The following is a 10,877-nucleotide window of genomic DNA, read 5'->3' on the forward strand; positions in this document are numbered from 1 at the left end:
TATGATTTTGAAACAAATGAAAGTTTAGGTATTAAAATAAAACAAAACTAATAGTTTAAGTACTAAACGTGTAGTTTACCCTAATAATAATAAGTCTCAACTATAAAAAAAAAATGTATTTTTTTTCCTATTTAGGTGTTTAATTTTTTTTTCCGGTTAATGTAGATACCTACTGTTACAAACGTTATCATTTTAAGTGTCTCGGTCGTAACAAACATTACAAAAATCCGTTAATTGATATACGTCACACTTACATTTTTTTGAATTTCTTTTTGAAATCTTTTTTAAAAAAATCCCCCCTCTTCCCCGCCGTTTGTCCCCCTCTCTCTAACGCATTCACAATACAAATCTTCTCTCCTCCTCCCCTCCCTCCCTCCCTCCCTCCCTCCCTCCCCTGCTCTCTCCCTCCTAGTATGAAGAATCAGGTGGGATGTGGGATTAATGTAGTCATAAACCGTCCAACATTTGAAATCCAATTTTAAGAGGAAAATCAATGTAGTCACGTCTGATTAATAATGTATTTCACCTAGATTATTACGTATGATAAAGACGCGTTTAACAAAACACGCTTATATCCTATGTAATTGAAATATATATCACTTCTGTAAATAATTATTTTATGTGTCATTTCCTTAATGAATTACATAAAGGGTTTTTTTTAGGTAAACTGCCAAAATTATGTATTAAGCCTAATGCTAAGAATAAGTCATTGCTTTTTCGATAATCAAGTAGGAGAGATCCAAGAAAGAGAAGCTAATCGAAACTAAACCTTGCATATATAATTTTGCATCGTTTTCATGTATTTTTGTTGTCTAGTAATTATTTTATAAGTATTTACTATAAAATTTTCTAAACAATCATTTATTCATATCAAAATTCTATAATTTCTTGTTCAAATTAGGTAGGGGAAAAGCAAAGTTCTTGAAGGGCACGAATGGATGAATTAATATATATAATAATTGTCCACGAACTTGATAGTGGAAAACTCACGCTGCATTGTTTATTGTCCCACCCCATACTATTGATCCTTCCATCTTATAACCTTATAAATCCCATTATCCCACACCACCAACGATCTACATATACCCTTCATATTTGCCAAAAATATATCTCACCCAAGCTACACATATGGCTGAGGACTGCACTGCCACCTCCCCTCCACTGCACAGTTGGTGGGATCTCCACCATGCAACCTCTCTTTCTCCATGGACTATTAACCCTAGCTCTTGGTACCATCACAATAATCATCATCAAAACCCTAATTCTCACTCTTCTAATTGTGATCAGGATGATGTGCTTTCAATCTCCACTTCCTTGACTAATGCTTCCAATCATTCTGTGTTAACTAGTGTCGACAAGTCGTCCGATGGCTGCCGTGGTACACGTCGGCTTGTTGAACAACCGACCGTTGATCCTCATCAGTCTAATGGGTTGATCAATGGAGAGCATGGTTCTGATAATCATCTTTGGAGCCATGTTTTATCGTAAGTAAATTGAATTTGTTTATGCTTTTATTCTTCGTGTTTTGTTTTACTTAATTGCATTAGATTTGTTTGACAGAAATGTAGGAAACAACGGTGCAGATGTAGGAGAGAATTTATTCGAGTCGATATCATCGAAGAGCAACTCATCGGCGGCCGGAATCTTTGAACCTGCAGCTTGTGACTACTTAAAGAAAATTGATGGCAATTGGGAAATCTCAAACTCGTCGGTTTTCAATAATTTTATCAAAAACATGAACGAAGGGTTCGATACAAGTAGCACCGATAACGATCAGCAAAGCTCGATTGAAAGAGAAAGGCTAACTAAGTTGTCCAACATGGTTAGCCACTGGTCCATTGCCCCACCGGACTCTCAAGTTAATCCCCCACAGTTTATTAATCCGAAATCAATGGAAAACTACTCACAATCACAGCAGCAGCAGCAGCCTGGTGCGTTTTGTGGAATGGAAACAGTGAAAACCCCAGTTTTTTTACCATGTTATCAGGATGTGAAAATGGAGAACCCAAGTGTTGATATGGAACCTCCGAGTTCCTATCTTCGAAGGCCTCTCAAGACGACTAACAATGGCGGCAATGGGTATCATCTTTATAACAGTCTTATTAACAATTCAATATCAATGGAAGCTAACTTTTATGGATCCATGTCTCCTTCTCCAACCACAAGTAACATTACTTATGGCAGACTAAACAAGCCTTTGATTGACATCCATGCATCATCAAAGCCCCGTTTTAGGCCCTTGAATTTATCAGATTGCAAGAAGCAAGGGCTCCAAGCTGCAAATTCTCTGCAGGTAACTAAGCATTTAAATTTAATCATATCTATGACTGTCAACCTTAATTTATCCTTTCATATTACCATTTATTTATTTATTCTGCGAAAAATTTCATATAAATAAATGCAGACAAGAACTAGCAATGGACGAACACAAGGAATTGCAAACGAAGGAAAGAAGAAAAGAGGTGAAGAAACATCTGACAGTACCACAGTGTTGAAAAAGCCTAAGCATGAAAATTCCTCAGCTTCATCAGTAAAGGTACGTAAATTATATATATATATATATATATATACACGCGCACACAAACACACAAATGACAAGATTGTGTAAAACTTTTTATATACAAATCTACCGTATCTCATTATCATTTGAAATACCAAATCTGGATAACGTTGCTTATGATTACGGGTGAGAAATTGACTGGAATAATTTTATATAGATGCACGCCCCAAAAGTGAAGCTGGGAGACAAGATAACAGCACTTCAACAAATTGTGTCGCCATTTGGAAAGGTAGCACTAAGAACAAGCTTGTTTTCTAGCGAGCCTGACGTCCAATTGCATCTTCTATTATTATCACCAACAGTCTATAATCTGACTTAACTTGATCCAATGAGTTGCAGACTGATACGGCCTCAGTTTTACTAGAAGCAATTGGATACATCAACTTCCTACAAGAACAAGTGCAGGTCAAAATCTCTCCTACAACAAGTTTACACTTTTCATCAACATTATTATACACGTTTACTAGATGCTAATTAGCTTTACTTTGTTTGCATTGTTTTTCAGTTGCTGAGTAATCCTTACATGAAACCCAACTCTCTCAAGGTAAATTATCAAGCAAAGCTTGTATATTTATTGCTTTCAACAGATATATATATGAAATTGAAGTTAATTTTGATTATGCTGGTGATGATGATATCTTAGGATCCATGGGATAGAAAATATCAGAAAGGAGATGGGAAGGATGATCTAAGGAGCAGAGGTTTATGTTTGGTTCCAATATCTTGTACCCCAAAAGTTTACCATGAAAACACTGGTTCAGATTACTGGAGCCCAACATATAGGGGTTGTTTGTATAGATGAAGAATTAAAGCTCATGCTTTGACATTTGTATACACATATATGATTATATGTATTACTTTTAAACAAAACAATGTGAAACATTAATTTCCTCTAAATCTGTATATATTTTTGCAGTAATTTTATTTTGCTTGCATAGATCAACCTAAGAGTAACAGTTTCAATGGTTATACAATATATATATTCAAACATATATATATATATATATATATATATATTCAAACATATAATGGGCATCACAAATATGTATTTTTTTAAAGGAGAAAAATATAATCATATAAGAAGTCAGTAGATAATAAGATAATTAACACTTGGAAGGAATATTACGATCCAAGTCATTGCACCCAATTTGATGTCCCTCAAATAACAATGAAACTAGAAAAAAATAGGATAAATGCTTGGTAACAAATACACTATTTTTTTTAAAGTTACAAACAATTTATTCATTTAAAATACTATTACAAAATTTATACGTTCTATCAATTTTGTCCTAATTTGAACCAATTCAATAAATTTAACCTTCATATATAAAAAATTTATCAATTTAATATTTTTTTACGATGTTTTCAAACCAAACAAGCTCATTGGATCAAAGCAGTAGTTGAATAACTGAATTATACCATAAACAACAACCGTTAAACTATTATTATACTAATAAAGTTACATGGAAGTAATAATATTTATGGGAGAAGAATAATTACTAAAATGATGATTTTTTTTAAAATATGAAGGGTTAAACTGATTGAATTATATTAGATTTAAACCAAATTAATAAAATATATAATTTTTAAAGACTAAAATTATTATTATATCATATAATGTCATTATCGTATACTTACTTAAGTTCTTCTATCAGTGGGATGGAAGTTATAATATCTTTTTCGGTGTAGGCCATAACCAATGAAAATGCATCTCATGGCACGAGGATCAGTTTGTGTACGAACATTGATCTTTTGGGACATGAACAGACACACATAGTGGCATCATCAAGATTGAGGAAAGAGTTACAAAATGAGATCATGTTTGAAGAGGAGTATGCATTTCAACAACTTTTGTTGGCGTCCTGTTGATACCATAAACTACATGCATAATTACATATCCCCAGGAATATTAGCCCTCATAAGAAGAGCTTTAGCAATCTCAAGTATGTATTTTTTATCTGTATCATTATGCTTTTTACTTGACTGCAATTTGTGCCACCATTTACGATATCCATGGATTTTAAAACAGGTCTACTAAGTATCTAGTTCCTTCATAATGACAGCATTTCAGTTCAACATATTCATTCTTTTTCAACGAAGAATGTGATTTTCCATTGAGAGAGGATTGTTGAAGGAGGTACAGTCCTCGGGCTTTTTGACGCAAAAACTTAACCTGATGGTTCTTCAGTGGAAGTTCCTACCATACTGATTGTGGTACCACTTCTCGTTGAACATGGGCATACCCATGCTCCAATGTGGAGAATGGTTGTATCTACAGAATATATCTATGAATGTTTTCTAGTCGATTATCGAAGCCTCATAGGAATATGTAACCTCAATCTTCTTGCAGCATCAGCGACGGATGCAAATGAGTTCCAGGGTGGGTATTTGTTTACTTTGAATCTGAATTTCTTTAAGTTAATCGTCCATCTTACTGGTGGTACCCACCCTACATGAAAATTTTATATTATTAGTCTATATATGTTCACCCTAAGAAATTATTTAGGATACGTCACTATATAACATATAACATTGAATACCAACTTGACACTATATTATATTTGGCCTTCAAGAGTCAATTTCTCTCAATAGACCTTGTAGATTGTTGTAGTATTTTTTCAATGAACCACCCGTTTGTTTCACCTGTGATACCTTAGTCGATGATCATACACTTGCTCTATATAGAATCAATGGCCTAAAGACGAGATTTTTCGTTCTCCAAAGACACTATATTTTATCTTTTGTTGGCTTTCCAAATATCTCAATCCAATGCTTCACGTCGTAGTTTCAACTCTTTCCTCACATTACATGTCTTTTACATGGATGCATGCATGCAAGCATGGTAATCTATTTCTTCACTTGCACGGTTACACTTGAACAATGCTGGACTAAAGCTTCATCACCTAATAAACTCTTTCTAATTGATAAATAAATCTTCTATTATTGATAAAAACTAGGTCAAAAATTGAAACCCAAGGCCAATGTTTAAAACAATTGGCTTATACCACATTTTTTTCAATTCCTTCCTGGTTTCAATTATCCTCGAACTACGACCTCCTGTGCATCTGGAAAAATAATTATAAAATGCCATGTCCAACAGAATCTTTATGCGGCTTTTCATGCAAAGGTGGAAACTTCAAAAATGTTCATCTTTTTTTATGTCCAAGATTGCCATGGTTCTATTGAGAAGCTAATAGAAAACTAACAATGCATAAATGCAAATCAAAGCCCACAACGGCTAGCACACCCATAGAAGCAAATCTAGAAATACATCAATGATCAAACTAAACCTAGAGCTTAATCCAGTTGGTGTAAGCAACCACCGGTAATAGGTGGTATTTCGCAGGGTCTGGAAATCGGACCCTGGAAATTGGGACACCTTTACCTATTCTCAGGCTGTGGCCTCGTACCAAAAAGAAATACAAGAAACTCTAGAGAGTAGTCTCAGCTATCAGTTACACTAAACATAACAACTCAACTCAGTTTCAATTATGTGAGAGAACATTTAGCAATCAGTGCAACAACATACTGAATCTTTATTTTCTCAGTAAAAATACCTACTTCTTTCTCGATCTCTATCTCGTTCCCTATCCTGCCCATAATCTCTATCTCGGTCGTAATCATAATCACGGCTGCGGTCCTTTCTCCTGTCCCTCTCTTTGCTTTGACTACGGCATCTTTCCCTATCTTCACGATCTCTGTTCTTGCTACTTTCTCTATCATCCCGTTCCCGTCCTCTATCTCTGCTTCTTTCTCTTCCATCCCTGTCAAACACACCTGCCAGGTAACCGCTTTTATCAAAACATGGAACACCAATATTATATCAGAGCATCAAAATAGAAATACGTTCCTCTATTCATCTAGTCATTTATTCAAGGTGTAAAACTAGCAAAAACATGCATATAATTTTCCTTCTATGCTCTTATTTACAATCTCATACTCATCTACACTGGTTAAAGCTAATTTATAAGATGCACAAAACAAAAGGCCAAGACATGATCGCTAAAACTAATACAGAGTCTCGCAACCCAAACTGAAGGGCCACATATCTTTCACATTCTATTTGATTAACTATGAAGCATAGCAACCCAAGTTGTGTTTACTTCCTTTATTTTGTTTGTAGGACATGATCACTAACACTAATATGGAGCCTAGCAATCCAAACAGAAGGGTCATATATATTTCACATTCTCTTTGAGAAAATAACCTAGACATGTATACCAATCAGTATCTTAAAACACATAATGCTTATATGAACCAGTTGTCAACATAATGATCCAAATACCTAGTTCCTCAACCTCCCAGCCAGCACGGCCTGAGCCTGGTAGAGGTCGTCCAGCTTCAGCTTGCTTTGTTTTTGCTCGGAACTTTTTCTTGAGATTTCCAAACTCATCATACATCTCACCATCATCCTGAAATTAAAGCATAATTACTAATCAAAAGTAAGATTCATGGTTAAGCTTCTAGTTATAATAATGGAGGTATATTTTACTTCTGCCTCTCGTCGACGTCGTCTCGTTTGCTCTATCTCTTCTTCATCAAGTTCCTTGTAACCACCACCACGTCCTCCTCTGTTAAGCACAAGTTTAACGTAAATTAAGAAGTATTGCGCAAAACCATAAGAATCGGAGAAAACATGGTCCAAAAGTTTGAGAACTGCAGTAAAATGGCATAAGCATCAAGCATTTCACTCCACCTTTTCATTAAAAAAAGCACAGTAAATGAGTCAAATCAATAGAACCGAGGAAACAAATCTAATGCATTGACAACAGAATTAATTTACTTGCTCAAGATTACTGTTGCAGCTATTAACAAGAATGAATATTCAGTACCAGTACCTACTCCAAAATGTCGATAGAGAATCAGTAAATACAGTTTACAAGGATTAGAATACACGATATGGAAGGATAGATGCAATTCAGATCGTAATAGAATAGGTAATCAGTTTTCTCTCCAAGTAGGCGAATGTGTATGTTACTAAATCTAAGAATCTTTCTGCTCCACATCCTGATATTAGGCTTAGGTAGCCAATCGCACTGCATGCATATTCTAGCATGATCAAATAATGGAAACTGATAGACAACCGCATAAAACAATTACTTTCCGCAAACAAAATTTTCAGTGGCACAGTTAATATATATAGGTTGTTTTCCAGACCATTGTTTGTTGTCCTGTAATCTTGAATAAAATTGTTAACCATAAAAAGGATGAACTACAGACAAATATAGGGATTAGGTGTAATGCAATTTCCTTTTATTATCCTCCTTCCAGTAAAGGGATTACTGTAGATTTTTTTGCCCTAAAAAAGGATCAGTAGGAAAAGGTAAAAATGTATTTCATTGAAAGCATAGCAACATTATAGCAACTTTACTTGAGGTGGACTGGCCGGATCAGATGGAAATGTTTCATAACTGATTAATAGTAACCCCGGCAACAACATCTATAATGTCTATGAAACATGGTTTGAATTTTCTTCAATAACAACTAAGACTCAAAAAAGTAACAACAACAACAACAACAAAACCCAATTCCCATATGTATGGGGTAAGGGGGAGGTAGGGTAGTAGGCTGCTCCCAACGCCAGGTTGAGAGTAGCTTCCGTGGAAGACCTCCGGCAGTCAGAAAATTAAAAATATAGATAAAATGCAGTGCATATATAAATAAATACATAGCTAAACAATATTCATATGCAGTCATTAAAATCATATGTGCGTCTGTAAAAGGATAACATATAGAAATCATGTTTTTGAGAGAGGAAAAAAATACGAGAAATGACTACCCAAAAACTAAAACAGAAAATGGCAAGATTATAAGAAAATGAATCGTTCGTACATAAATTAAAGGTCAAAATCACAGCAAGGGTTATCTCATAATAGACTGAAATGTAGACCACAAAAAAATGTAGAAAGCAAATTAACTGCAAAAAAAAATGAATATCATATTTTCAATCAAAATATCCCGAAGATTTTAACTTGATTTAAGATTAGCTAACGTCAAAATATTTATAACATACCTCACACCACCCTCATTGTGACCAGGTTTATTTGTGTTGCATATATTGCATTTTGTGTGCTTAGCCCAGTTGATATTGCCACACCTGTGAAACAAAACTTGAGACTGAAGTGAATAACACTGCATAAGATGGCTTTGCATTCAAATATATAAGAACACAGTTTTTTTTTTCTAAACACCAAACACTTAACCAGAAGGTGCAGGTTTGAGCCATTCTGGTCTCCATAGTATCTATGAGTTTCCATGTAAAATCCAAAATTCCTATTCAAATTCTCTGGTAACTAACCACTGCTGCACCCCAACAAAGATATAGGGAAGGGACATGTGCAGAGATAGACAAACCTGGAAAAGCATGTGCTCAAACATAATATTGAACCTAGCTAAAGCAGAAGTCAATAGAGTACAAATCTGCACTTTGCTATATTATTGCAAGGCGTTACAAAAGCTAGAGTTTCAGCTTGGAATGAATTGTATAACAAAACAGACGAACATAATCGGGATTGTGAAGGATTAACAAGGAGAGCTGGAAATCTAACACACAAGGATTAGGAGAATAGTCACTTAAGCATTAGAAATCATACATAGGGCAAGGCCAATCATTTGGGCCAAAAAGTGCACCAGTGGAACCTGCTCCTTGACCTTGACTTCCAGAGTCAGGGGCAGCATGACCCCTCCCACGACCACCGGCCCCTCCACCACCACCGGATGCACCAGCAGGTCGAGCAGTTCCGCAGCGGTTGCACACACCACGGAAGGCAAAATTGACATTGGAGCAACTGCAATCAAAAAAGTTAAACGATGTACATAGCAATAAAAATTAAAAACATTGAAAGATGTTCGAAAAAGTGCAAGAAGTAGCTGCTCACCAATATTATATCACAGACCTTGTATTTGGACAGAGCCAGTCTCCCTCCTGTTGCCATGTTTTCCCTGAAGCATCACCCCGACCTCTACCCCTTCCACCACCCCCATTCATATCCTTAGCCACATCTAAGTGCAAGAAGTAGCTGCTCACCAATATTATATCACAGACCTTGTATTTGGACAGAGCCAGTCTCCCTCCTGTTGCCATGTTTTCCCTGAAGCATCACCCCGACCTCTACCCCTTCCACCACCCCCATTCATATCCTTAGCCACATCTTCCTCCAATCCACCACCATCACCAACCACAGTTGAAGGATCTACAACAGCATTGCTACTCTTACTCTCTGCTATAAAAACACCAATTATACTCCCATGAAAATCCTTGTTGTTGAACCACTCAACAGCAGCCAATGCAGCATGTGGATCCTCATAAGTAACTGTAGCATCCCCTTTCGGCTCATTTGTCACCTTATCTCGGTATAACCATATCTTAGGTCGACCAGTTCGCTTATCTTTCTAGAAAATCATCAAAAAGAACTACAATAATCAACTAAAAACACAGCTGCATATATTATATATTCTCAAATTAGAAGTTCATACCTTTAGCAAGCCAATTGTTCCGAAGTATTCGGCTAACATAGTTTCATCAGTTCCCTCCGGTAAATTGCAAACATAGACGGAACCATTTGAAAGAGCTCCTTTTCCTGAATTGCTTGCCATCGTTTCTCCAAATTCATCAAAAGCCTTCAAGGAAATCCTAAAGAAATCAAAAGCTTAGCTAAAGTGATAACTAACAACAGGCACGCACACACACACATACACACACACACACAGAGAGAGAGAGAGAGAGAGAGCTTAATCGACGCTATATCGTTGCATCAACAGAAATTGTGAGAACATTTATTATTATCGAAACTAAATGAGAGATAGATCGCAACTTTTCTTTTGGAAAAAAAATCTTTAATTAATTTATATTTGAGAGAAGGAAAAATAATCAAAATCGCAAAAATAAAAGTTAGGGTAATTATGAACAGGAAATACAAGGTAAGCGGTCTAAACCTAAGAATTAAAATCGAGAGAAGGGAGACATAGTATTCTTACTGGGTGACGAAGGCAGCGGTGCCGGAAGATGGAAATGCAAATGTTATGACGTCGCAGAGTTTGTAGATAACGACACCGTATGCTCTTATTTTTCCTCGTACGACTTACGAAAGGATAGAAACGAGGGCTTATTATTTTTATTATTTATATTATTATTACGAGCCCCGGGTTAATTTAATTAATGGGTAAACTATCTATTTGATCATCCACCTATTACTTATTTTCTGTTTTTGTCACAAAATTATTAATATTTTTAAAATCATACCTAATGTTAAGTTTTAGTTTTGTTTTAGTCACCTGCCGTTAAAAAAATAACAGTGAAGCTGATGTGTCATAAAGT

General features: G+C 35.6%; 2 protein-coding genes across 3 annotated transcripts; one reads left to right on the plus strand and one right to left on the minus strand.

The window, feature by feature from the left end:
- Positions 1 to 1,092: 1,092 nt before the first annotated feature.
- Positions 1,093 to 3,443, plus strand: LOC120169914 (transcription factor bHLH111-like). 2 transcript variants are annotated; one of them, XM_039177980.1, is made up of 8 exons: positions 1,093 to 1,484; positions 1,561 to 2,079; positions 2,185 to 2,293; positions 2,405 to 2,536; positions 2,718 to 2,789; positions 2,900 to 2,965; positions 3,066 to 3,104; positions 3,204 to 3,443. In XM_039177980.1, exons 1-8 carry the CDS (start codon positions 1,129 to 1,131, stop codon positions 3,360 to 3,362), a joined length of 1,452 nt encoding a protein of 483 aa, XP_039033911.1. In that variant the 5' UTR covers positions 1,093 to 1,128; the 3' UTR covers positions 3,363 to 3,443. The 2 variants fall into 2 exon arrangements, with proteins under 2 accessions (XP_039033911.1, XP_039033904.1); XM_039177973.1 differs by having other exon boundaries at positions 1,561 to 2,293.
- Positions 3,444 to 5,776: 2,333 nt separating this feature from the next.
- LOC120169928 (transcription initiation factor TFIID subunit 15-like) lies at positions 5,777 to 10,626 on the minus strand. Its single transcript, XM_039177991.1, has 8 exons — positions 10,538 to 10,626; positions 10,037 to 10,193; positions 9,606 to 9,952; positions 9,154 to 9,348; positions 8,574 to 8,657; positions 7,053 to 7,131; positions 6,846 to 6,972; positions 5,777 to 6,337 (listed from the first exon to the last, which is right to left on the minus strand). The coding sequence occupies exons 2-8, from the start codon at positions 10,154 to 10,156 to the stop codon at positions 6,105 to 6,107; spliced, it is 1,185 nt and encodes a 394-aa protein (XP_039033922.1). The 5' UTR covers positions 10,157 to 10,193; positions 10,538 to 10,626; the 3' UTR covers positions 5,777 to 6,104.
- Between the last annotated feature and the right edge of the window lie 251 nt (positions 10,627 to 10,877).

This window comes from Hibiscus syriacus, unplaced genomic scaffold (genome assembly GCF_006381635.1).
Source record: "Hibiscus syriacus cultivar Baekdansim isolate YM2019G1 unplaced genomic scaffold, ASM638163v2 tig00003041_pilon, whole genome shotgun sequence".
Classification (NCBI taxonomy): Eukaryota; Viridiplantae; Streptophyta; class Magnoliopsida; order Malvales; family Malvaceae; genus Hibiscus; species Hibiscus syriacus.